The 27,663-nt window shown below is 39.6% G+C and overlaps 1 protein-coding gene across 1 annotated transcript in view; it reads right to left on the bottom strand.

The window, feature by feature from the left end:
• Positions 1-27,663, bottom strand: part of CEP128 (centrosomal protein 128) — a 2,208,485-nt gene that overhangs the window by 635,903 nt on the left and 1,544,919 nt on the right. Inside the window, exon 20 of the mRNA XM_044074035.1 lies at positions 1,122-1,171. Coding sequence (XP_043929970.1) covers positions 1,122-1,171 — 50 coding nt within the window. The remainder of the gene's footprint in view (positions 1-1,121; positions 1,172-27,663) is intronic.

Genomic DNA, 27,663 nt, shown 5'->3' with positions numbered 1-27,663 from the left:
ATTATTTTTCCAGTACAAAGGATCATTAAGCACCGCAGGATAAAACTGAAGGGTGCCAATGGCTAGGACACAGAATCGATGCTTCATGACAATCTGTTAACCAGAAAAATGAAATTCTACATTTGCAAACCTTGCTTATTTTCCCACTAACTCCCTGTTTAATTGCATTTTTCTCGTCCCGCTACACATCACTCGTCTTACTGTTTTACTGCCTTTTCTCAGTGGAAAATCAAGAGGATATTCATATTTGCCAAGAAAAATACAACCAGGACAGCAGGAAAATGCCTCTTCTCCTCCCTGACAAGTACTGTAACATCTTTAAGAGCCACCTCAAATGCAGACAGGGTCTTCTCTAAAGGATGTTATATTTATGAAGGTGACACCCATCTAGCTGCATTCAATGCACTGTCACCAATGGAATATGCCAGGTGTGGGGAAAGGAACCTAAAGTTTTCTGATCTTCATGGCTTCACAGATAACTGAGCAACCTAACGAATCAATGAATACATATTACCACCACATGAGTTTTATATTCAGATTTGAAGTATATGTTTTTATATGTCTGCCAAGTTAATGCAGTGGATTAAGGCCAAAGTGCTCCTAGCAAGCTTCCACTTATAGAACTTAGTTTGAATCCTTCATGCTTCATTTTACTCTTTTTTGACTCTGAACACGTCACTTAACTAGACAGTACTCTCACATCACCCCCAAAAAAAGTGGCATCGGGTACAGTAGATTTACTTAGTTAAGACATGAATAAAATAAAGTATACACAAATACTAAAAGAGCCCATAACTGGTCGCCATCTCTGCCACATGGCTCCTTAATATCCTGAACATTTCCTAAACATACAGCTGTGATACTCTCAGATTAACTGATCAGATGCAGACTAGTATCCATAGAAAACAACGAGACCAAGGACGAAGAAGTAAAAGAGAAATGTGGGAGTATGCAGTATACCAATTATACATGAATGGTACATTCTGTAGTTTTTATGAAAGGTATTAGCTGACGCTCTTTGCTGCTCAGTGAAACACTGGTATAGGAAGTGAGAGAATTAAGCAAACATTTTCCAGTGTTTTTAACAAAAAATGTAAAACTATACCTTGGATAAAGCATACCTGTAAAGCTCTCATTTCTTCATCCTGCCTGCGTACTTTCTCAAGCAACTCTGTGAAAGATAAAAGGTATAAAACATACCAGCTATTAATAACAGAAAAGCAAATAAAATACAAGTAAACAGTTGTCATGATATCAGTGCAAACACAAGGTTTCAAAGAAAGACATGGCTGTGCAATCTAACCCCAAGATGAGCATTCCACAGCCACTGTGTTTCAGGGGGTCTGTATGACAAACAAATGACCACAGTGTTTGACACCACACTTCAGCTCAAAACCAACATGGCCATTATATACATGTACAGCCATATTACAAGGATGATAGCATCTAACAACAGAATCTAAATAGAGGATTCAGCAGAGGATATGGCTTTATATCAGATGGTCATGCATATGCAGTCCAGTTAGGAAAGGTCATAGTGGAAGGCTCAAGTGGCCCTAAGGCCTGACTCAGAAAACACCTAAACAATTTCAGCTTTTCATAAGAAAATACAGCTGTGTACGTAAGCCTGCCATAACAGTAGATGTTCCAATAGGTCACAGGTTGCAGTAGTCTAAGCTGTATGGGTTATATCCTGCAAAGGATATGGTCACTGGTCAGCTTTTAACATTTTAGGGCGCCTTCCACATGTACAAACAGCTGCCAGGCCTGACGAAAGTCATATAAAAGAAGTGGTTATGACACCAAAAGCTTCACAGCACTCTTACCTCAAGAAGGGAGAGTACAGTCCTGAAAGGTAACTGCTAGGAAAGGAATATTTTAACATATAAATGTATGTAACTAAATTTTATTTATTTACATTTGTTTACCGGGTAATGTCCGACTGGGCCAGATAGCCTGTTTTCAGTGGAGACCCGGGGAGATAAGCTACAAAGCAAATTGTTAAACATGTTAAGCATATACAATAAATGGCAAGAACAAAGCATTACAGAGGCTTAGTATGAAAAACCAATAATGCTGGTTAGAATATTCAATCACACAGACAAAGTGAAAACTTAAGCATTAATACATAATAAAAAAAGCAACAAGTAGACTGAATGCAACAAGGCGAGGGCATTTTTTTTTTTTTTTGTTTAGAAAATTTAAGGTTGGAGAGTATAAATTGTATAACAGTAGGTGAAGAGATTAATTGAGGTAACAGTGGGGACAGCATTTATTCAGGGACAGTACAGGAGCAAAGCCAGTGTTTAGTAGGGTGTTCTTTCAGGGGGGTCTATGTTAGAAGACCGAAGACGCATTCTTTCAAATGTGTCTTGGTTGAACATAAAAGGCTAAATGCCTTGCTCTCTCTGACCTAAACTAAACTAATGTTATTTTCCCCCTCCAGAAGCATTACCCTAGATAAACACTCTTTCCTTATTACCAGCAAAGATAACACTTCTCTTGAAACTGTCTCCACTGCCAAACTCTTAGGTATCCTAATTGACGACCAACTAAAGTTTGACAACCATTTGCAGGCAAATATCAAAAAAACTCACAAAAAACTAGGCATGCTTTTTCGCCATTACCAATTTATCTCTCCCCCTACCAGGCTCACTCTTGCTAACACTTACCTAACCCCATCCCTACTATATGGAGCCTCTATCCTTACCAACCTGCACTCCTCCCTCAAATCTAAACTCTACTCCTGTTACTATAAGATCGCAAAATTTGCAACTGGCCACAGATCCAACACCAATCACTGTACCTCCCCTACACCAACTGAAATGGCTTGAACTCCCCAATTATCTCATCTATACACAACTCATCCAAGCACATAAACTTATATTTAACCCTTGTCTCTGCCCCTCCCTCATCTCAACCTTTAAAATGCATCTTCCTAACAGATGCCTATGATCCAACCAACAAAATCTAATTGAACTGCATAAACCCTCCCGCCCACCTGGCAAACATCTTCTTTCCTTCTGCCTCGCACGCCACTGAAACTCCCTCCCACCTCTCATCCGTACCACCAACAGCCTCTCTATCGTTAAATCTCTTCTCCACTCTCACCTAACATCACTGTGGGAATGCTCTTGCTCTCACCCTATATAATATCTCTGTCTATAATCCCTTCCTACTTCAAACACTTCTGCTGACACCTTCTTAGACACTGTCTCTCTTTATTCCTCCTTAGTATGGGGTACTTTGCACTACATTTTACAACTGGAACTAACTCGATTATTAACACTGTGATACTTTATCTACCCTGACATTTGATTATTGCTAAAACTGCAATACTTATCTACTCTGACATTTAACACTGGGATACTGCATCTACCCTGAAATTTGATTATTGTTAAAACTCTGATACTTTATCTACTCTGACATTTTATTTTCTAAATTCTCTTAACCTCTGTATCAGTATCTAGTAGATTCACAGTTATGTCTTCTTAGTACTCTGTGTAACTTAGAATTATTGTTATATTTTGTAATACTGTTATTATAACTAGTTGTATCTTTGGAGCTTTTCTCCCCATGACTCCATTGAAAACGGGCTCCTCAAGGCCCAATGGACCACATGATAAACAAACTGCAAATAAATAAATAAATAAGTTGGGGACTGTTACTACAATGGTAATTTATTCATCCTCTTGAAGAGGCAAACAGTCATTATGACTTTTTTTAATGACTTTTTGGACTGTCCTGGAGACTCTGGGAGGCTCCTCCCTTCTTCTTACAGCCTTGTTGTCATTGCTTTTCAAAATTGTTTATTGGATCTTTGCTGAGACTATTTTGCTAATGAAAAAAACACCTTAAAAGGAAATTTTTTTATTGAACTGTGTAAAGGAGGGTTGAAAGATTTGTGAAACACCTTGAAACAATTTCCCTCTCTTATCAAATCTTTAAGGGGACCTCAGAAGCAGAAAGGCCAAACAGAACATATCTGTCAAGGGAAAAATTTCAGATCATCACCTTCTGGTAAGTTTTAAGAACATAACCAGTTCATCTAACTGAACCAGTAGCAGCAGCTCTGGATATAGTATTAGAAGAATCATAAGAGCACTTTAAAGATTTTTTTATTATTTGAGAAACTGAAACAATTAGGGAATTTAATGAAGTTTTAACCTCAGAAAATAGAAGGTTACCAATTAACTTTTTTTTTTTCTCAAATGAAGCTAAAAAATGTTAATATGTGAGCCTTGTAATTCAGAAGTCTGAAAGTTATAGTAGCAGAACACTTAATTTTCTTCCCAAATCTATTAGCTTTTCTATTCTTGTTAGAGGGAATCGGGTTAGCATTCACAATACATTTAGTGGTGCATGGCTTTGATGAGTCAACAATAGCAGGACCTGATTTGCAATTAGAAAAAAATTTGTTTGTGTCTGAGGTGTTATCAGACTTTTGGGATGGCAGGAGGATCACTGTCAGGCATACTGCACACTGTTAAAAATATCTAAAGCTGATAAACCAGGATGGACAGCTTTAGGCTGAGGAAAATCTACTTTCAACAAACCATAATACTTTTGGTGGGAAATAGGGATTTTATTCTGTTCCCAATGAAATATATTTTTCATTTTAGCAGTAGTTTCAGAAAAGAGATAACTTCTGTAGGTGAAAACTGACAAAACACTTTCTTCAGAATTAGAATCTTCAGCTTGAGCAGTATTCCCTGAAGAACAACATTCCCTTTGTAGCCCTTGCTCTTTGAGTGGGAATCAGAGTGAGACTGAGAGATTTTTTTTTCTTTTTCTATTTGAATTAAGTGAAGAAGCAAGATTAGGGTTATAGGAGGTTACTAGGCTAATGGTCCCGAGGCCCTTACAAGAATAGCCAAGTTTTCCCTCTTGTATTGATGCTATTAGCAGACCTAACTCAACATCTGCTGCTCCTGTCCAGAAGGGACGCAGGTAAAACCCCAGGGGTGAATTTGCAATTTCCCATCCAATCATCTAGATTAGGCATAAAAAGGGCTAATGATGGGCTCTGTTTCACTAGGACTGGCAGCTTATTCCAGAGTAGGGGAAGCCTCTGGGAGATTAACTTGTCTCTCCAACAGGTCCTGTTGATATCACTTCTCATGTTGAGGTCACTAGAGCTGGTGCAATGAGTACCATTTCACTTGCTAATGTGTAGCATTTCCATCAGGGCAGGATCTGAGGCTGCCCAATAAGCAGGGCAGAGATCACCCCCGAATAGTCTGTAAGACACAGAGTACAGGATTTTAGTCTATCAGCATAAGGCAAGTGTTAGATGCCTTAAATTTTCTCTGTAAGGCACCTCTGAGGTCTTTCCAACTGCTGGAGGTGCCTGGTGAGGTGCATACCACAAGGGGCATTATAATCTATTATTGGTCTGATAAGAGAAGAGTACAGGGAGGTTATAACCTCTTTTTTCCTGGAGGCAATATGATGGGCAATGGAGAAGACTTTCCTGACCACTGAGGAAACATGGTGGTCAAAGGAGAGTTTGCTGTCACATCTCTCACCGTGGATTGGGTACTTCAGGTGTTGTTGTTAATGTAGTACTTTGCAGGGACAGCTCCCTTGCCAAAGGGGATGATGATGCACTTTTTTTGCATTTAACTTGAGCCCTTGACTCTGGCAGCAATCATTGGTTTGAATAAAACCCTCCTGAGGGGTGTCAATGTCACTAGGGGGATCCTATGACTGCGCCTAGCTTGTAGTCATCTGCAGACGCTGTCAGCGACACACCCTTTGTTTTGGCCTGTAGTTCTGAAAAGTAAATTCCAAACAATAGGGGCCCCAATACTGAGCCCTGTGGTACACCACTAGTTACTGGTCTGAAGGTGGATGAAGAGTCCCATATTTTAACTGTGTGTGTTCAATTGGTGAGAGAGTTTGCAACCCACCTGATGATGTACTTTTTTACATTCAGTTGGGAAAGTTTATCAATGATACCTGAGTGGGGAATGGTGTTGAAGGCTTTTACTAAGTTTAAATAGGCCATATGCACATTTCCCTCATCCAGGGCTTTGGTGACTGTCTTGAAGAAGTCCACCAAATTTATGGCAGCAAATAATTCCTTGGCAAAGCCCAGCAAGTCTTTCCTGCCCATGGTTACTGAAACAAAGGGAAGTGACATTAGAGCCCCCTGGGGAAAAAATATTCCTTGTCAGAGGCACTAGACCAGGAATCAGGCATCTCAGTCCAGTTGTTGGGTAAGATTTCATCTGCTTCTACCCTGAGACTGACAACAGTGGTTCTCTCTTGCCTGGTGAGGACAACACTACAGCCACATGGCTTCCTGAGGAGCTACACCAGAGAAAAGGCGAGACAGATATAATCAGTCTGAGGAACCAGGTTTGGCCACAGCAGAGTCACCTACTGTTGGCTGAGGCAGTGAGGGAGCTGTTCTGATACCCATTTTCTTCATGGAGACTGGAGATGGAAGACTCAAAGAGACTGACAACAGCTCCATGGTTAAGTAGAGAAGGTAGCTGAATGTGGGTGAGTCAAGAAAACTTGACAGAAAATTAAAGGTTTCAAGGTAAAACTTTTAATGACAGTCCTCAAAAGCACAACATCTTGTTGTTCACATAAGAATCCTACATGAAAATGTAGAAACCGTACAGTAAAAAAAAAGATTTTTGCACATTTTATTCCCACAAACATTTATCAAGTAAAAATCAATTTACATAAGCCTCTTCCAATGGAAGAGTGACAAGTGTTTACTGCAACCCAGATGATCCTTGTTCAACTAGCTGGTGTGTGAGCTGGAAGAAGAGGGGCTGGGAGGAAAGGAGTGCAGCAACACACCGCTCACCTACATGTAATTATTAAAAGTTTCTCTCAACTGATACTTCTCCTATCCTGATGACTTGAGTTAGCCGTTTGTTTTTGTTACACAGCTCACCTATCCTGGGGAGTGGGAGGTAGCTTGGCTTGCCACATGGGCAACACCCAGTGGGAGTACTGGGTGGTACAACTTATTGAGTCTGAGCTAGAAGGATGTGTTGCTGCTGAACAGCAGCAAAGGTCAGAAGGGAGCATGTGAGGAAGGTACCATGATTCTCCTCCTTCAGTATCTGGCAGCTTAAGCAAAAAATAATCAACTTTTACAATTTGTTTAGCTACTAGTGTCACCAAAGGGATCAAAAACTTGTCAGCCTGGGAGAACATGGTTGACAGGCCACACTTCTTTGCCAAGAATGGTCTTCACCTGTCACCTCCGGGCTTTTGGCCAAAACATTATACATCCCTATAGTGCCTTTTGTTAGGCACTGTCAAACAAAGAATCCTTCCAACATATCAAAAGCTACACAGGACAAGTCAAAGGTGTTCATAGGTCCATAGATGTGTACTAGGCTAATGGCTCTGAAGCCTTTACAAGCCTAGCCAATAGGATTACCCTGGCATTGTGCCACCCGAGTAGAGCCACTGGAGTGATCCCCGGGGTGAATTTTCTATTTCCCATCCACTCATCAAGATTTCTCTTGAAGAGGGCCTGTGAGGTGCTCTGCTTGACATGTATGGGAAGTCTATTCCATAGCATAGGCAGTCTCTGGGTTATGAACCTGTCCCTCCAGCATGTTCTGTTGATTGTGGTACTGAGGTTGAGGTCTCTGGAGTGTGTGATGCGGAGAGATTGTGATTTCTTTAGATGTAGCATTTCTAACAGAGATGGGACAGACATGGCTTTGTAAGTCAAGCAGATATTGTCTGTAAGTAGGCGATATGAGACAGAGAATAGTTGGAGTTTTTTGAGTCCATATAGGACAAGTGTTTAAGGCCTAGGATCCTCTTTGTGAGGTACTTTTGCGGCCTCTCCAGTTGCTGCAGGTGTCTAGTGAGGTACATCCCAAATGGGGCGTTGTACTCGATGATTGGCCTAATGAGGTAAGAGTAGAGGGAGGCAATAACTTCTTTCTTCCTGGATGCAAAACCCTTAGTAATGAAATGTGCCACATAGGATGAATTTCTGACCACAGTGGCAACGTGGTGGTCAAAAGAGAGGTTGCTGTCAACCTGTGTTCCCAGATATCTTATAATGCCTTCTGTGTTCAGTGGACTACCATCAATGTGGTAATTCAAGGGAACCGGGTTTTTCCCAAAGGGGATGAAGACACATTTTTTGGCATTGAGCTTAAGGCCATGGTTCTGACAACAGTTGTTGGTCTCATTGAGGCCTTTCTGTAGGATGTCAACATCACTTGGGGAGTTAATAATAGCTCCCAACTTGCAATCATCTGCAAACATTGTCAGCCAGAGTCCCTTCGTGTTGGCCTGGACTTCAGAGAAGTAGATACCAAACAGGAGAGGACCCAGGACCAAACCCTATGGGACTCCACTCGTGACTGGTCAGCAGTCTGACTTGGAGTCAGCTACTTTCACACTGTGGGTTCTATCTGTGAGCCAGTTTGCAACCCACCTAGTGATATAGGGGTTGATGCCTAGCTTAGCAAGTTTTTCTATGATTCCTGAGTGGGGAATGGTATCAAAGGCCTTGGTCAGATCAAGGTAGGCTGTATGAACCACTTTACCTTCATCCATAGCTCTGATGACTGACTCGAAGAAGTCAACCAAGTTGAGCAGGCTTGATCTACCCTTCACAAAGCCAAACTGTGTAGTATCCAGAGTTTGGAGATTCCCTATATCCTTGTTTATTAGGTCCATGATGATGCATTCCATAGCTTTACATATCAGACTCGTCAGGCTAATGGGGTGATAGTTCCCGGGGTCTGTAGTTGCTCCTCCTTTGTGGAGAGGGATGACTGTAGCAGTGCGCCATTCGGTGGGGACAAAGCCTGAGGTGAGGCTGTTATTGAACAGGGCACGCAGGTGAGGTGCCAGTTCACTCTGTAGTTCATGTAGAACACAGCCAGGGATACTGTCAGGTCCCATAGAAGCTGTATTCTTGGCCTTGGACAGTGCTGTTTTAACCTGTGCAGCAGTAATATTGGGTGCCTGGCAATCTACTGGTATTGTGATTGGTCCTGTGGGGGGGGGGGGGGTAAAGTTAGCATTGAATCTGTTCGCACGTATATTTGCAATATCTGTTGGCTGGGTATAGGAGATACCATTGTGCAGTAGCTCAGAGCAAATCTAGGTATTGCCATGGAGATTCTTTACATAACTATAGAAGGCCTTGCGGTTGTCTTTACTATCTGCTGAAATTCTGTTTTCTTGGCTAGCTTTAGAGGATTTGATGATCTGTGTTACTGCTCAATGCTAGGAGTCTCAACAAGAAACTGCACTCTCTTGAATCTCTCCCCACCCTGCAGAATGCTGACATCTGTGTAGTTACTTAAACATGGTTCAAAGTCATGAAAAGTACTCTGGCAATGCATGGCTATAATGCCTTTCATGCGTTCCAAACCTGAAAAAGCAAAAAGCTGAAATGTATCTATCTACATAAAGGATAAACACAACTCAAGACTGGTCAGACAATACGACAAGCCTGAGCTACTCTAGCTAACCAATTGAAAAATCCATTACAACATCCTTGGTACTATATACTTCTCTGAACCAGAAAACCCATACGTCATACCCAACATTATTGGAATCACTCCCCATCCCGCCCATTAACGTACTCATGGGTGATTTTTAATTACCCTTTATTAAAAGGGAGGCATACATGACCACTAACATGCAGAGCCAAAGATTTCTTGACTTTGTAAATTCAAAATCCCTGGAGCAGCTAGTCTGCACTACCACTTCTGGATCAAATATCCTAGATCTGGAAGCCACAGATATGGGCAAGCACTTCACCCAATATTGCGATGTCCTCACCGATAAGATCAGATCACAAAGTGTTTTCCCTTGAAATAAAGGTAAAACTAATCCTCCCATCTAACCCCAAAAACTTTAAGAACATCTCTAAGATAAATTACCTCCTATTAAGGAACAGCATAGCTAGTTTCCATGCTCCCCCAAATCCAGAAAACACAGAACCCTATGCAGAGACATACACAAAAGCCCTGTACAACCATATGAACAACTGCACAGAAATGGCAGCACCAGACTGAATCAGGACTTATCAGACCATTAGGCTCTCTATTTCAACACAGCCTCCAGACTGGCTTTCTCCCGACAGGCTTGAACAACAGCAACAATCCTCCCTCTGCATAAAGGGGGACCATGGATGAGGGATATATACCACCCAACTCGACCTTGCCAAGGCATATGATGATTCTCCACTCAGTTATAAATAAACTCACAAAACTTGGCATAAATCTCTATGTCACTAGATGGATAACAAATTGGCTCACAGTCAGGATGCATGTAGTTAAAGTGGATGAATTCAGAGCCAGCAAGAGGCCAGTTACTAGTGGGGTAGTAGACAGGGCTCATTCTTGGGACCACTCATGTTCAGAATATACTTCTCTGAAGTCAATGTCAATGTGGAAGGCCTCTGGATGATAACATTTGCTGTTGACAGCAAGCTGGGGGCAATCATTAAATCGTCCAATGATGTAGATATCATTCAGGAGGGTCTAGATCAAACGATTGGTGCCAGAACCATGACATAAAAGTAAATGTGAAAAAAATGCATTATCATCCCCTATGGGAAGTCAAATACCCCAGCAAATTGCAACATCAATAGCACACCCCTAAGAGTAGACTCAGAAGTGAGAAATCTAGGCACACAGATAGCATCCTGAACTTTGACCACCATGTGCCCACAGTAGTGAGGAAGTCCTATGTGGAACAACTTGTAAGTAAATCTATGGCATCCAGATCCAAGGAAATTAGAGTCCTGCTGTACTTAGCCCTCATTAGACCAATAACAGAGTACAATGCATCATTTGACAAGTACTTGACTAGGCAATCTGTAAGATACTCAAGGTATACGTACAAACTCATGCCATCCTCTTGCCCCTAGGAGCCATATATTGGGTTATATTAGCTAGGCTTGCAAAGGTTCTTAAACTGTTAGCCCAGTAATCTCTTATGAACCTATAATCCCCCAGAGCTGCTGTGGTGGAGTTAGGAGCTCCTGAGTCTAGGAAGAAGAACGCCCCAATCTCCACATGGATAACATTTGTGATAGACTCTTGTCTCACAGAGGCATACAGGAACAAATGGATGAATTAATCATTGAAATGATGATTGTCAGAATGAGGGGCATTAAGAAAATCCATTTACATGAATATCAGAATAACATTTCCCAGCAAAACAAATATTTCACATAAAAACACTAATTTTCCCCAGAAAATGAACCAATGGAAGGTTTCCCCCAGAGGGGTACTTATCTATCCAGCCTTGAAAGATATTTAGTTAACAGTCAATTCCACGAAGCCTGCCAGGGGAGGGCACTTCAGTGGCAAAAAAAGCTCTGAAGCTATGTACTCTTCCTGAATCCCACAACATGTAGAGTGTGTGAAAAGGTGCCCGAAGCTTTGAAAGTTGGCTGGTTGTAATATCCTTGGGTGGGATATAATCCACAGAGTTTAGTCTACGACAACAGGGATCTTATGTTGACCATCATCTGGTTTCACACTATATAAATGTATTCTTTATTGGCAATGAGAAAGTAAACATAACAGTTCATAATGGGTTTACTGTGTCACTCCAAGTCACTATGCAAGTAGTTTTCAAGTATGATTTCAACATATTTACTGATATAAAATGCTGTACCACATTACTGCAAAAGTTGTTATAAAACACAGTAATATGCATACAAAATAAACAACTAACAGTTGTTGTTGTTGTGTCTTTCGGCTTTTCCTAGTTAGGGTTTGCCACAGCGGAACTCCGGTCCTCTAATGATTGGCATTTGATTTTTACATGCTGAGTTGCTGGCCCTAACGCACAGCCTTCAATGAAGGTACGCCCATTCACGCATGTCTCCACAGTAGACACTCTAGCTGAGAATCGAACGGGACAACGTCTTGCTATGAGGCGACAACGCTACAGCAGCACCACAGATCATAAATATTTCAGTATTCTGCAGAGGAGCAAGCCCACCTGCATCTTCTATCTGGGAGCCTATGCCTCCCATACCCCACTGCATAAATATTCTAACACCAAGATCTAAACATCTCAGAAAATAAAAAAAAGGCTCTGTTGTGCAACATTAGGATTCCAATATTTAACTGTGTGTTAGTTGGGGATGTGGGACTCTATGACAGCTATTTCTTTTTAACTCGCAATGCTCTGATGTGCAGTATACTGCTAATGGGAAATACATAAGTACAGAGCACAGTTTATGATCTTCACCAAGGAAGTGAGAGGGAGCTCAATTTGACATGATGGCAAAGGTATTTTGACTGCAAATGATAATGCAGTAACAAGGTATTAATAACATATGTAGATATTTTAAATTACTAAAACGGTGAAGTGGATATTTATGGTTAACTGTAAAAATCATAATTGCATTTTCAACATTTTCTATCACATTTTTCTAATAAACCCTTTTCACAAATAAAGGTTGAAAAGCCAATTTCTGTGCACAGGGAAATTTTGCATATATACCATGATCACCAGCCCTCAGGACCCAACTGGAAAATGTCTGTACATCTGTTCATACAGTAGACTTCTACTGAAAATATACTAAGCATCTATACCAAAACATTCACTGAATCCTTAAACTTATATTGCACATTGTAATTTTTAAGTAATAGCCTGCAGAAGACAAAACAATGGTAGGTCCTGATAAGTTCTAGTTGAGAGGGTAATGTGTCCTCTGTAGAATGAATGGGATGGGGGTGTGGAAAATAGAATTATTTTCTGCCTCAAAAGGTTCTCTACTACTTTTGGTGCTGTTCTGGCCCAGAGAAAGATGAGTATGAAGCCACAAGTCTCTCATAGGCATTCCATTGTGGTCATCCTTTTCTGGTGGTCTTTGATAGCTTGGCCTAATAAAAACTCACCACTAAGGGCAGATTTTCAGAACATTTTTTTTAAAGGATGAGCGTCTAAGCCATTCTATCTGTTGCAGACACATCCTGGATGAGGATGTTATCTTTGTTATTGTGTTTTTACAGAATAACAAGTTATATGAAAGCCTACAAACTAAGTCATTATTAACAAGCTTCCAGAGGGACTCCTAAATCTCAGAATCAAGAAGGCCAGTACCTAGTTCTCAAAGAAAAGGCTGGAACTGATGCAGACGAGACAGACAGATAATGTTCAGAGATGTAGAATAAAAAATAAGAATTTCATACCTGCCTAGTCTACAGCCTTAAAACTTTTCATCCAACTTCAAAGTAACAAGGCATTGCTGTCTCTGGGATGGATGTTTGACCGAAGAGATCAAACAAACTCTCTTGAAAGAATGGAGCTTCACTTTTTCATGGGCTTATAAAGGACATCCACCTTTTTCAGTGCTGAAGGCCTATAGGCTACATGCTTTCAGTCCATAAGAATAGCAGGCTTGATTGAGAACAGGACCCAGTAAAGAGAGTACCCAAAGCTTTTTTATCCTTCATCCCCAAATACTGAATAAGTCAGTTATGAAAAACTGCAGGCCAGTTCAGCCTGAGGGATTCTCCAAACAAGGAATCGATCAAAGAGACCTAGAGGTATGTCATTATCCTTGTCTATTCCAGAGACAAAAAAATTTGTCCTCCTACAATTTTCCCATCCTCTTAAACAGGCAGTAATCTGTTGGAGCTAGTCTGATGCATGCAGCCATGACAGGTGTAAGCTGTAGGTGGACACAACTCTTACCCAGTGTATGAGGAGGCATACACTGGAGATGGGGCCAGCACTAGCGATTACTCTTTGCACTGACATCATATTATATTCTCTATTAATGGGCACTTAAGCAGTCATTCCTCACCAAGAAAAGAAAAGTACATGTAGGTCTAGTGCTGCAGACATAACGACAGACTACTGAGAGCTGAAAGGGTAGGGGACTCCTCCTCAACATTTGCTGGGAAAACAAGACCTCAAGATCTGAGGGAGAGAAAAGAAACAAAAACTCCCAGGGCCAATATGTAACCTCAGAATATCAGAAGTGTAGCTAGCATAGGGCAAAGAGAAGAACTGTCCTGGGCGCAAAGTGTCAGGGGCACCATCTGCAGTAGTTCAGTACATGCATTTATTGACACATCAGCACTTCCGAATGCTGGAACTGAAATAAAATTCTCTGTCAGTAAAAAAGCAGGTAGAAAATACTTTTTTTTTTTTACTCCTCAAGTTTAAGTTGAGGGGTGGGATGCGGCACTCCTTTGGAGAGAACTGAGGGTGAGGAGTACCAAGAGAAGGGATTTTTTTTTCCTCCTCAGCTTAGAGTTGAGAAGCAACATGGAGAAAGTTAACCTGGCTTGCTCTCTTGCTCACCTTAATGTTAGAAGCATAACAAATGGGGCAACAACTTTTTTGCGTCTTAACTTGAGGGGCACCAGATCAGGCAGTGACAACAGATGCTAGACAAGCCAACTAAAGCACCTGGAGACTTCAGAGTTTTATTTGCATAGGTAGATCATCAGGCTGCATGCTCATGTACTCCCAAGACTGCAAGGAGGGGAACTGCTGCTTCTCCTCCCTCTCCCTGGTCAGTTACAGATATGAGGTGCAAGATCAATCCCTCAGAGAGTGGGGGGCAGTCTGCAACAAGTGAAGGAGTGGAGATCATCAAGCTGGTACACTTTAGTGAAGAAGGTTTGGTCAGATACTTAGTTTCCTGCACTCCCTTTCCTCTCCCTCCTTTCTATCTTCCGACTGGATTATGATCCACCAGTTCCTGCAATGTCTACCTTTCAGTGCGGCCAACTGTACTGCAATGACAGACCCTGAGTAGCTTATGCTTGCTTTCTCTCTTCATCCTGACTAAATTGCTGGCATTTATGGCACTCCTATATGCTGAGTTTGATCTTCACTTGGTTTAAACAGTGTCTGCATGGGATCTGACTAGTGAACTCACGATGCTAGAATACTTTAAGGTCTCATCAGGACTGAACTCAGGAACTTTCCTATGAGACTTATTTGGAGCTAGGTCTAAATTCTATACGAGGGAAGAAAGAACTAGGGATTGTGAAACTTGGCATAGCTTCCTAGAATTAACATGTGACACCCCATTGTGTACTACTGGGAAGTATGCATACCTCCAAGTGCTGTAGTATTGGAGCTACAGAATGAAAAAAAATATATGAGATCAATGGCAGATGCAAAAGGAGTCCACAACTGTTATTAACTGCAAAAGGCCCTGAAAGTAGAGCAACACATGCTTTTCCTGTCGTAAGTACATTTGAATCACCACCAAAGATTCTGATTTCATAGCTTCTTTGGAAAGGCTGTGCCACATATCCAGTATCCTTTACACAAAGGTATTTCCTTGCTTTATGTCTGAGCTGTTAAAATTATAGGTTCATGGGTTTTACTAGGCTAATGACCACAGGGGCCTTTTTAAGCCTAACCATGCATGCCAAATCTCTGACAAGTTCTGATACCTTTGATAAGTGTAAGCATGGGCCTGGGGGATGAACCATTTACAGGTTATCTATTTGCATCAGAGGCACAGGTGCCAAATCACGGATGAATTTCCAGTTTCCCATCCAATTGTCCAAGCTGCACTTGAATTGGATTAGGGAGGAACTCTGCTTCACATGGATGGGGAGCCTGTTCCATAGACAGGGTAGTCTCTAGGATACATACCCATCTCTCCAGCAGGTCCTATTTATGTCACAGGCAAGATTTAAGTCTTTAGAACAGGTAATCCAGGTAGTGTTTGTTTTGTGGATATGCAGGAGGTCCATCAGAGTGGGGTCTGACAATGCCCTGTATGCCAAGCATAGTTCTCCCTTCAAAAGCCTGTAGGAGACAGAATACAGGGATAGGGCTTTGAGGTACTCTGCATGGGACATATTATTTATGCCCTGTATTCTTTTGGTGAGGAACCTCTGTGGACATTCCAGTTGTTGGATATGCCTAGTTAGATACATACCAAAGGGAGCACTGTACTCAATGACAGGTCTGATGAATGCCGAATACAGTGGAACAATGAATTCCTTGGACTTAGATGCCATAACTTTGTTTATAAGTTGTGCAACATAGAATAATTTCCTCACCGCTGTAGATAAGTGATAATCAAAGGTTAGAGTACTATCTATGTGTATCCCTAAGTCCCTGACTACTGGGTCAACTCTAAGGGGTGTGTTGTCAATATGATAGTTACCAGGGATGGATGGCTTCCCAAAAGATATTATGCATTTCTTGGCATTTAGTTTTAGTCCATGACTGTGACACCAGTTGTTTGTCTGTGTCAGCTCCTCCTGAAGAACATTTGTGTCAGTGTGTGATTCAATGACAGCTCCTAATTTGCAATCATTTGCAAATTTAGTCAGCCAGAGACCACTGACATTGGCCGTGACTTCTAAGAAGTAAATGCCAAAAAGGAGCAGTCCAAGGACTGATTCCTGAGAGACTCCACTCGAGACTGACCTCTTTGTAGAGGTGGACTCCCCAATTATAACTTCTTGGGTCCTGTCTGTGAGCCAGTTGACTATCCACCAGGTGACATATGGGTTTGTACCTAACATCTTAAGTCTGTCAACAATGCCCGAGTGGGGTATTGTGTTAAATGCCTTTGCCAGGTCAAGGCAGGCAGCGTGCACGATTAAATTAATTTTACTGACTACTGATATGGAAACAGCCATATTCCATTGACCAAAGCTGTGCATACGACTAGCTTCACAAGGCATGCCTTCATTTTTGCCTGTCCTAAAACTGCACAGAAAAATAAAAAAAAACAAATAAATAAAATGAACTGTTCTTTCTTCAATAAGTCCCTTATGATGCACTATATAACAAAATTAGAGACATTCTTAAGTGCTTTAAAGGAACTCTGCAATGATTTCATAGTAGTAACTGCAACTGTTTGGCATTTCTGCATTATTTATCAAAATAACAAAATTTAGTACCTATAGGGATTTTTTAATAACTTTTAAAAATGGCAATACAATTCTGTATCATAGGCTATACTTTGTTTTGGCACAAGTAAATATTCAAGTACATGATGACATGTCAGCAGAAAAAGGGTATGATAGGATTTTTCTACTTTATAAATAGACAAGCAAATGTTAAGCCTCTAGCCTATGCAGTTTGTTGTTAATGCTAGCAAGATTGAGAGAGATGCAGCACCTTAAACCAAGCTGCATGATTTGGTAGGATTGTGGATGTTGATCATCTTCTTCTTTCGGCTGCTCCCATTAGGGGTCGCCACAGCAGATCAACTGTTTCCATTTCTTCCTGTCCTCTGCATCTTGCTCTGTCACACCAACCACCTGCATGTCCTCTCTCACCACATCCATAAACCTTATATTAGGCCTTCCTCTTTTCCTGTTACCTGGCAGCTTCATCCTTAGCATCTTTTTTCCCAATATATTCTGCATCCCTCCTCAGCACATGTCCAAACCAATGTAATCTTGCCTCTCTGGCTTTGTCTCCAAACCTTCCAACCTGGGCTGACCCTCTAATATACTTATTCCTAATCCTGTCCATCTTCGTCACACCCAGTGCAAATCTTAACATCTTCAACTCTGCCACGTCAAGCTCCGACTCCTGCCTTATTGTCAAAGCCACTGTCTCCAACCCGTATAACATAGCTGGTCTCACTACCCTCTTGTAGATCTTCCCTTTCACTCTTACTGGTACTCGTCTGTCACAAATCACTCCTGACACTCTTCTCCACCCACTCCATCCTGCCTGTACTCTCTTCTTCAACTCTCTTCCACACTCACCATTACTCTGAACTGTTGATCCCAAGTATTTAAACTCATTCATCTTCGCCACCTCTACTCCCTGCATCCTCACCATTCCTCTGTCCTCCCTCTCATTCACACACATATATTCTGTCTTAGTCCTGCTGACCTTCATTCCTCTTCTCTCTAGAGCATATCTCCACCTCTCCAGGGTCTCCTCCACCTGTTTCCTACTCTCACTACAGATCACAATGTCATCTGCAAACATCATAGTCCACGGGGACTCCTGTCTGATCTCGTCTGTCAACCTGTCCATCACCATTGCAAATAAGAAATTGGATGTTGATGTGATTATGAATTGCACTCCTAGATCCCAGAATCCAGAAGCAGAGACTGACAGTGATGAGAAAGGTCAAAAGTGTTGAAGAACAGGACCAGGTAAATACCAGCACTTTAAAAATCTTCTGTACTGTCTTATGGACAGATAGCAATTCCCAAGCCAGCAACAGTGGGCAGCACAGTGGCTCATACTTCCAAGGTCCAGGTTTCAATCCCGATTTTCAGTCAGTGTTTCTGCAAAGTCTGCATGATCTCTCCATATCTAAAACGAAATCCAAGCAAAGGCAACTGGACACTGCTGTATATATATATAAAATTTAATAAAACTAAAAACAAGACACACACAAGGTTAGCGCTTTCGGGATTCACCCTTCATCAGACAAATATAACAAGATGAACAACACTTTTAAAAATAGCAAGAACCAATGACATTTAGTGAAAAGCCCGCCTTTTGGACAGGGTGGGCTTCACTGGTATTACATCATTTAATCCAGGATCTCTGTGTGCCATTAGCTCAATGATCCATCTGGATTCAGCTAACTCAGTTAACTGTTTTATATCCCCACCTCTACTGTTCAATTTGATGTTGACTAATGCCCTGAACTTGAAACTATGTGTAGGGTAATCCTTGACATGTTTATATAAGGCATTACTCAAATCACCATTTCTAATGCTGCTAAGATGTTGCAAAATCCTCACTTTAAACATGTTGTTGGTCTTGCCTACATAGAAGCAGGGGCATAGATTGCATTCCGCCAAATATACTATGTCAGTGGTCCTACATATCTATATGAGCTTTCTCTGGGTACTCCAATTTCCTAGCACTTCCCAGAAATATATTATTTAATTGGCTACATTAAAATGTCCATATAATAGTACATTTACCTTTGGCCCTGTGGCCTGTGTCATGACTGAAAAGGGTATACTTACCTGGTTAAGGAATAAAAATAATGAAGGGTACTGGAAGCATAGGGCGAGGGGGGGGGGCATCTGCCTTGCCTTTAAATGAAATTTTGTACTGTGTCCTTGCTCACAGCTAAGCTCTACTATTACAAAAAAAAAAGCAATCATCCCTTCAGAAGTGGGATGTCAGAATCCTTAAGAGTGCACGTGTGTGTGTGTATGTGTGTGTGTATGTATAAGTGATTACGAGTGTTTACATGTATGTAGATTTACTTACATGTGTGCATGTGTCTGTACATGTGCGCTTACAAACAGCTGCATGTGCCTGTGTGTTCATGCGAATGTGTGTGCCAGGTTCCTGCTAACCATCTCCCCCTTTGGCTCTACAGAGAGGGCTACTTCTGTTCTGATGTTTCATTCAAGTGATTTTCTTTTTCTTTTTTCACAAATTGGAAATATTATGGTATATATTTGTTTCAACAGGAGTTCTATACTTTTACTACCAGCTCTCAGAACTCAGGGTACAGGAGAAGGCTGTCTAGATCAAAATGCTTCAGACAGCAGCAAGGAATAGCTAAGAACACTGGGAGAAGAAAATAGACTTTGATGGTGTTAGGTGAAAAGGGATAAAAGTCTCAAGTCCAGTCTTACAGGAAGTATGTCTCCTTATTTATTTAGGGTTCCTGTACCAGGGACATCATTACAATTTTAATAAATCTCTTGGGGGGCATAAGCTCCAAAATTAATATTTTCACTTGTATGACTAGAGCTAGTGTCATAATATCTGGGATTTAAACAAGTTAAGATTTTTTCTGAGATCAGTTGTCATGTGGTACAGGGAACACATTATATCCTATATATGGAATAGAGAGTTTACTTTATGAACGGACATCTTACTTTTTAAATGGTACAGAATTGTTAAATATGCTGTGGCTTTCCAATCTTCATAATGAAGACCTGCTTTACTGCTGATTGTAAAAAACCAAGATACTAAATGGTAAAACTGTGAACTTTGCATTTCCTGCAACTGTGAGGTAGTACAGATAGATGAATGAAGTAACAAACTGGAGTCCGACCACCACAATAAATGGAAAATATTTATTTCGGACAAGCGCTTTCACGTGTACAAAACACGCTTCTTCAGATCCTTAATACAAATGATCTACTATGCAGTGCTTATATATACCCACATTAAGTGAATTCTCTTTAATTAAACTGTATACTTAACCAATCAACTAATAAAACAATCAGATAAAACAATCTAAAACATTTTAAAACCATAGCAACTGGAGCTGATTTAAACACCGGATAGAGAAACACTATATATTCTGCTCCACAGGTCTACAAAAAATTTGCATAAAAACTTTTGCAAGAAAACAACATAAACCATTTAAGAATAACATAACCCATCTTAAAAAATGCTCTATGAAGCTCTTAACTATGATTGTGTTGAAAACTATGCTTTCAATTTAGTTCATAACTAAACTAAATGTGATGTAGTTCAAAGGCTAATTTATAAAGTCAGCCCCCCTGACTATGGGATGAAATAGCTACTGGGATTTGTGATCATCCGTAAAATACCCACGCTGACAAAATACTATCACTGACTGCACTCTGTCCAACGAAGAACCATACATTATATAAGTATAATTCATGTAAAAATGTGTCTCTAAGTCAGCAAAAAACGTGTCTCATCCCAATATGAAATACTGTTATGACTGTCATATCAAAAAGACGTAATAAAAGAAAGACGTTGTAATGAAAAACAAACGTCATGTAATGTAAAACTATGAAACAAAAGTAGATATGTAAAAACAAGTCCGTTAAAACTATTCAAATGAAACGAGCAGCATTCTTGTTCTTAAATGTATAAAGTGCTTGTGCATGAAAAAATTAATTAATCAAGTTAAGGAACAATACTTTTAAAAGGCATGCCTAAACAAATGTAAAATGTATCTCTTAAAAACAAGTTCGGAGCATATAATTAATTGAGTAATAAAAACCAGTGTGTATAAAACAATACATATATAAAACTAAGTATAGATCAGAATGTAAATAACCATGAATGTTGACAAATATAAATTGTGATGCAGAGTCTTTAAAGCTCAATATGCAAACATGTACTAATAAATGTAAGCATAAAACATTGTCCGTGTTATAACGCGGCGTATGAACACGTTATAAATGTATATACATGTGCCTAAAATATACTCATATTATATGAGTTCAAATATAAATATTAGTACAAATCTGTTTAAAACAACTTTAAAAATGTCTACCAAGGCTTAAGCACCACATTCATAAATAATAAATAAATAAATAAATAGATATAAATAAACAACTTAGTGGATAATGGTGAGGTTGATTTAATAAACCCAATCCAACCATCAAAAACAAAATCTGATGTTCAAAAATCTATTGTGTTTTGTAATAAACTATATGAAAAAACACAAGTACATATAGAAATCTCAATAGAATATGAAAGAGCGGACCCAGTTATTCAATCAATCATACAGTAGACACATATATTTTTGTCTGTATTTAATTACTATTTGGTCTGTTGAAAATCAATGCATTTATATGTGAAGTGACCAAAATATACATAGGTGATAAACAAGCCTTTCGAAGATGTTGCTTGGAAAATATGTATAAATGTTTTCCCAGGAAGAACCATAATAAACATATTTATTATGTTAAATAACCTTGGATGAATCCCTAACTTACTGATCCAAGGTTGGCTTAACCATAACAGGTGTACCATTATTGCCATAACGCCTGCAGTAAAATAGATCATGTTCCCAATGCAACTGTAGGATACTCTTATTTAGCACTGCGTGCTTTTAGTGGAGCCCTCACACTCACATACTGATTTAAACCTGGCTCATATTGAGCCTTAAGTCTAAAAATCCAAGAGAGGTCGATTTGCTCTAAATCATTAAAGGTGTCTCCCTCTCTCACACTGGGTGTAACCACCTGTAAGACTCTGAATACAAAAGAATGTCCTGGATTAATCATAGTATGTTTCGCTAAGGCATTTTTAATGTCACATTTCTTAATGTCATTGACATGTTCCTGTATCCTTTCTTTTAGGGTCCTAGTTGTCATTCCTACATAAAAAGCACTGCATCTTTGGCAAGTAGCCAAATATATCAAATTCCTGTTATCACATGTAGCTGAGAAATGTGGTTCAAATCTGTAGGTTAATGTAGGATGTTCAAACAATTGATCAATCGTGATCAAACTACATATGTTGCATTTCTTACAAGGAAATGTGCCTAGTCTCTTATCCTTGTGAGTTCTAGATCTTTTGTTGGAATTGCACGGTTCAATGCATAGTAACCTACTAAGATTTTTACTATTGCGGTAGGTAAAGGCAGGTGTGGGACCCACTAACTCTGCTATCCGTTGGTCAGTTAAAAGAATATGCCAATTTCTGGAAATAACATCTCTAATGTGTTTAATATCACTAGTATAGCTCAAATTGAGTCTTACTCTTGAACTATCAAAAGTCCTTCTAACATAGCTAGAATGCTTGTTGGCTCTGACATCTCTGCTTACCGTTTTCCTACCATATAAAACATGGTCTTTAATCTCCTGTACTTTCAATGCGTCATAACCCCTATCAATGAAGCAGTCTTCCAGAAATTTCCCCTGTTTGTAAAGTTCATCGTCTGTCTTGCACAGTCTTCTAATTCTGATGAACTGGCTTTTAACTATGCTGTCAAATACAAATCTGGGGTGCATGCTGATAAACTGAAGTAGGGTATTCCTCCAGCACTCCTTCCTAAAAACAGTAGTTTCAATGTTATGCTGTGGTCCCCTAGATATAGTTATATCTAGAAAATCTATACTGTAAGGTGAATAATTCACTGTGAATTTTAAAAAATCTGTGGTTGATTCCAAATGCTGAACAAAAGAAAGAAGTTCAGCTGTACTGCCATGCCAAAACAAAAGAACATCATCCACAAACCTTTTGTAAAGACTAATTTTCTTAAAGTTGTCATGAGTAAAAAGAAAAGCCCGCTCCCAATATAACATTACTAAATTTGCGTATGTGTTAGCGCAGGGGGTGCCCATGGCTACCCCCCACTGCTGTAGATATAACTGGTCTCTGAATTTGAATACATTATTTGTAAGTACAAGCTCCATAATCGCGCATAGTAAAGTTTCTTCATTTGTATTAAACTTATGACTCCTGTTTATGACATTCCTTAAAGCTTCTAACCCGAACGTGTTCGGAATAGAAGTAAACAAATTCTTCACATCTAAGGTCACAAAAACACATTCTCCTGTTGTATCTTCAGATAGATTGTTTAAATGCTCTAAAAGTTCATAGGTGTCTTTCAAAATTGAGCTGGTGTCAGAGACCAAGGGTCTGAGTTTCTTCTCTAAATATACAGATAATGTCTCAGTAACCCAACCCTGGCCTACCACTATGGGTCTCATAGGAGGTGGAAAAATGCCCTTATGTATTTTAGGCAAGCCTTTAATATAGGGTATTCTGGGCTTCTCAATGAAAAAGTATTGATATAAGTCATAATCAGTTTGTCTGCACATTACATAATCATATAATTCTTGATGTACTTTGTAAACAACCATTTCAAACTCAGTATAACTTATTGGTTTGTAGGTAGCTGCCTCATTCAATAATTCTAGCATGGCTTTAATATAAACATCAGTGTGCTCGTTTCAGAGAATAAATACTGTTCCATTCTGTGGTGTAAGTATTAAAAAACATTGCACTATGTTTATAGTCATAATAATAATATTTATAAAAATCCCCTTCACAAATCTTCAGGAAGCATTCTGCAACGGGCGGTGGTGCAGGCGTGAACACGCTCTTCTTTTTAAAACCAGTGTCCACGATGTTATTCATTGAACCATCAACGTTACTGTTCTTATTAAAAAACAACTTCAAAGATATATTACGAATGAAAAGTCTCAAGTCTGTGAGAACTTCGGATAGGTTACTAACCTGAGCAGGAATGTAGTTGAGACCATGATTCAACAAATTATGGTCTGTGGGTGTCAATGTATAATTGGAGAGGTTAACTACTAGACTGCTCCATCTCTCACCCGTCCTCTCCGGTCCTGTTGTTCACCTGAATACTTCCTCTTCGTTCTCCCTCTGCTGTCGGACCTGCCTCTCAAGACATGCTGATTGTGTACAGGGAGCGGTAAAAAACGCTCTATATTACTCTGAGCTATCTTCGGTTTAGCTCCTGGATTCTGCATGGTACAGCGTTGTAGGGCCAACTGATTGGGTGGTGGTGTATTATCGGTTCCTGGTAAAGATGAAGAAAGAACTCCTGTTGATGACGTAGTAGTGCCTGGTGCTGTGGTTGTCAAGATTAAAGGAGAAATGTCTAGTTGCCTCGATTGCATATCACGTATAGTAGTGTTGGTAGATGGTACTGACTCGTTGTCCCTGGTGTTTCTGTTCCTTGGCCAGACGAAAACTTGACTATTTGTGAAATCAAAATAGTCACGTTGCAATTTACGCATCTTGATCTGTTGTAACCTCTCCCCATAGGAAGAGGTTTGATTGAGTACTATCTCAATGCGTTGCTCAAAAATGGCCCCTTTAAATTTTTCATTAATATCATTATATAGAGTCTCAGCTCTACTGTTCAGTTCATTCTCAATAGGAATGAAATAATCTATCAGTAACCTCATATAGTTGTAGCTCAGTTCTAGGTTCATCTGCTGCCACCTTTTTAACAAGTCCAGATGGCTATTGCCATAGGTAGGCATGCAGAGAACCCTCATGCCCCTAGGCACAACTTTGAAATGTAAACATGCCTCTAGATGTCTTCTCTGCCAAGTAAACCTTTGTAATTTATATAGCATGTTTTCTAACTCTTTCAAAGCCACATTAAAGTCATGTACATTCTCATTGCCGGTATTACTGTTGTTAAAACCTGCTGTAGAGAGTTCCATAGATATAAACGGATTGTCTCTCTTGTCCATAAGTGTCGCCCATCTCCTCTTTAAATCTGTCCTCTCTGGTGCATAATCCAACTCTATTGAAGTATTATCCATCGTGTGGCCGCAGCGACTCAAGTAGAACAACAAAACAAGTAAAAACACAAAGTCGCTGTTACCCAAAGGTCCGCTCCAAAAAATATGAAGTCCAGATGAATGAAGTAACAAACTGGAGTCCGACCACCACAATAAATAGGAAGTGTCAAGTTTATTCGTACACTAGTGCTGATGCGACCCCTAACTGGGAAAAGCCAAAAGGCACATACGTACAGTGCTGATCAACTATTCAGTAACTACCATAATAGCTCTAGACTCACACAAATCCCATTATATATCAATGGCATGGGAATTCACAGTTACTTCCTTATGTCTGGCATGAGCCATACAAAGCATTGTGGGAAAGAGAAAGGGGTGAGGAACAACAAGATCACATTGATACATTGAGCCCCGTTGGTAGCCATGTTGTGGAAAACAGGCTACAATTACAAATAAAGCACTGAATCTGAGATGTTAAAATAGGTCAAGAAACAAAGAGAGTGAAAAAAATGTTTTTAGTTCTAGGGTATAGTTTTTCTTTAACAAATGACATACAGCATTTGCCCAACACTATTCTATTAGAGGTAGGCAGAGTATAATGAGAAAAACAGTGAACCATCAAGTATATCTGTCCTCTAACAGCTATGTGCACCCACAGACATTCCTGTCCTGGAGCGGATCCCTCCACATTGAGGATATAGTCAATGGCTGAAACTTCTGAAATAGCTGGTAATTAGAACAAGTAGGTGTAAATTGTGCTTTCTAACTTGCTTACTTAAAATAATAATGGAAAACAGTGAAGAAGTACCCCCCATTAACACCATTTTCAATAAACACATTTTTCATAAGTTGCATAATTCCTAAAGAGAGAGAGTGAGAAAGACACACACATATACTGTGTGTGTATATATATATATATATATATATATATATATATATATATATATATATATATATATATATATATATATATGTATGTATATATATATATATATATATATATGTATGTATGTGTATATATATATATATATATATATATATATATATATATATATATATATATATATATATATATATATAAACTGCACACTTACCACACTAGATATAGATGACCTTTATTTTCTGAACAGGTAGGACTTCACCACATTCAAACATCTCTTTCTGCACAAACTCAAAAACTTCCCTCGACTTTAGCCCCTCCCCTCTTCCTATAATACTTAGTACTCTCCTGTCACCCAACACAGTTTTTTTTAAAAAGCAGCTGAAGATCTGAACCATATGGTGACAGGACTAACCAGAAACAGAGTATAAAGGATTAGTCCAGATAAAATCACTTTAGTTAGCAGTTCTAGGAGACTCTCTCTCTAATTCCCTCTCTGTCGGAGGAATAAAGACATCATGTTGAATTTTCCAGTAGTTTCTTCAGTTAAGTAGGCAGTTACAGACAATAGTAGGAGGGTCCATGGGAGCTGAAAGGAGGAAAATCTGGGAGATGGAAAAACAAGGAGAAAATCCCAAAGCTTAGAGGTTAGTCCCTTATTTGAATATTCCTGAAAAACCTGTGAGGGTTTACAAGCTCAGCAGCCTCTGGAGGTTCATTCTTAGTTAAAAGGTTTTATTTTTATTTTTACCTTAGAACCAACGAAACATGACAACACACCATGAGCTACAACTATAGAACTACGTTTATGAAAACACTTTCACATGAGCTTCATCAGGTCCATCTATCAGACTGGCTTACACTTTGATCCTTGAAGATGATGCCTGCTTTCACAAGGCTGTCACCAGAATTCATTAGCCTGTTTTGTAACATGCAAAATGAGAGGCTGTGTCTGCATCAGTGGGGCTCATATTACTTGGAGCCTAGTATGAAAGCTTTATTCCAGAACACTTTCCAGTCTATCACATGTAATATGAGAGGCTGCACCCACTTTTATGGGGCTTATTATCTCCTGACATACAACACGAAAGGCTAATATTCTCTTGTATAATAAAAAAAAAGGTTTACATTGCCTGCTTATAAGAGGCTCACACACGATTAATGTGACCAGTCCTCATTCTTCTTCCAGCTGTTGAAGACTGACCTTTTAATATGCAGGGGAGGTGGTCACTTAAAGCTACATTAGGTGATTCTTATTTTTGAACAATATATGTATCTAGAGAAATAGCATACAGTGGAAAACAAGTCATAGTGCTCATTTTTACAGGGCTCTTGGATGCGCACAAATAAGAAGAAAAAAGTTAAGTAAAGGCTGAGACCTCAGAACCTTTTGTGTAGGCTTTCTGTGCCCATGGAATAAAAATCCACCAAGTGGTGAACTGCAGAGTATACAAAAAAACTTTTAATATTAACACATCAGAATCTCAGATCTTCTTTGAGCATAGGTAAATTGTGCGTATGGTGTAAAGAATCATCCAGCTTGTAGTACATGGTGAAAGCATGCACAAAAGATGAAGTAGCATTGACACTGATCTCATTCACTGTAACTTTTCCACACAAAAGAAGAATCTGATGTGGGCACACCTCAAGCAGAATGTGTATTAGGAGGTTTTGGCAAATAAACACTTGTGTGCTGAGTAAAAAAAAAAACTTTATTCAGTCTATAAACCATCTGATTAGAGTGACTATTGACACATTTTACCCAGTTTTTAGTCTGCAAGTGAAACAAAATTTGCAAATCTTTCTTGATATTCTTGGTCCTATGTAAACAGACCTTAACTACTTTTTAACTTCCAGACTGTGCATTATATG

The sequence above is a fragment of the Protopterus annectens genome, chromosome 6.part0, assembly GCF_019279795.1.
Source record: "Protopterus annectens isolate FY-2018-M chromosome 6.part0, PAN1.0, whole genome shotgun sequence".
NCBI classification, from domain to species: domain Eukaryota; kingdom Metazoa; phylum Chordata; order Ceratodontiformes; family Protopteridae; genus Protopterus; species Protopterus annectens.
Note: the sequence above shows the minus strand (reverse complement) of the source record. Positions and strands in the feature narration are given on the sequence as shown.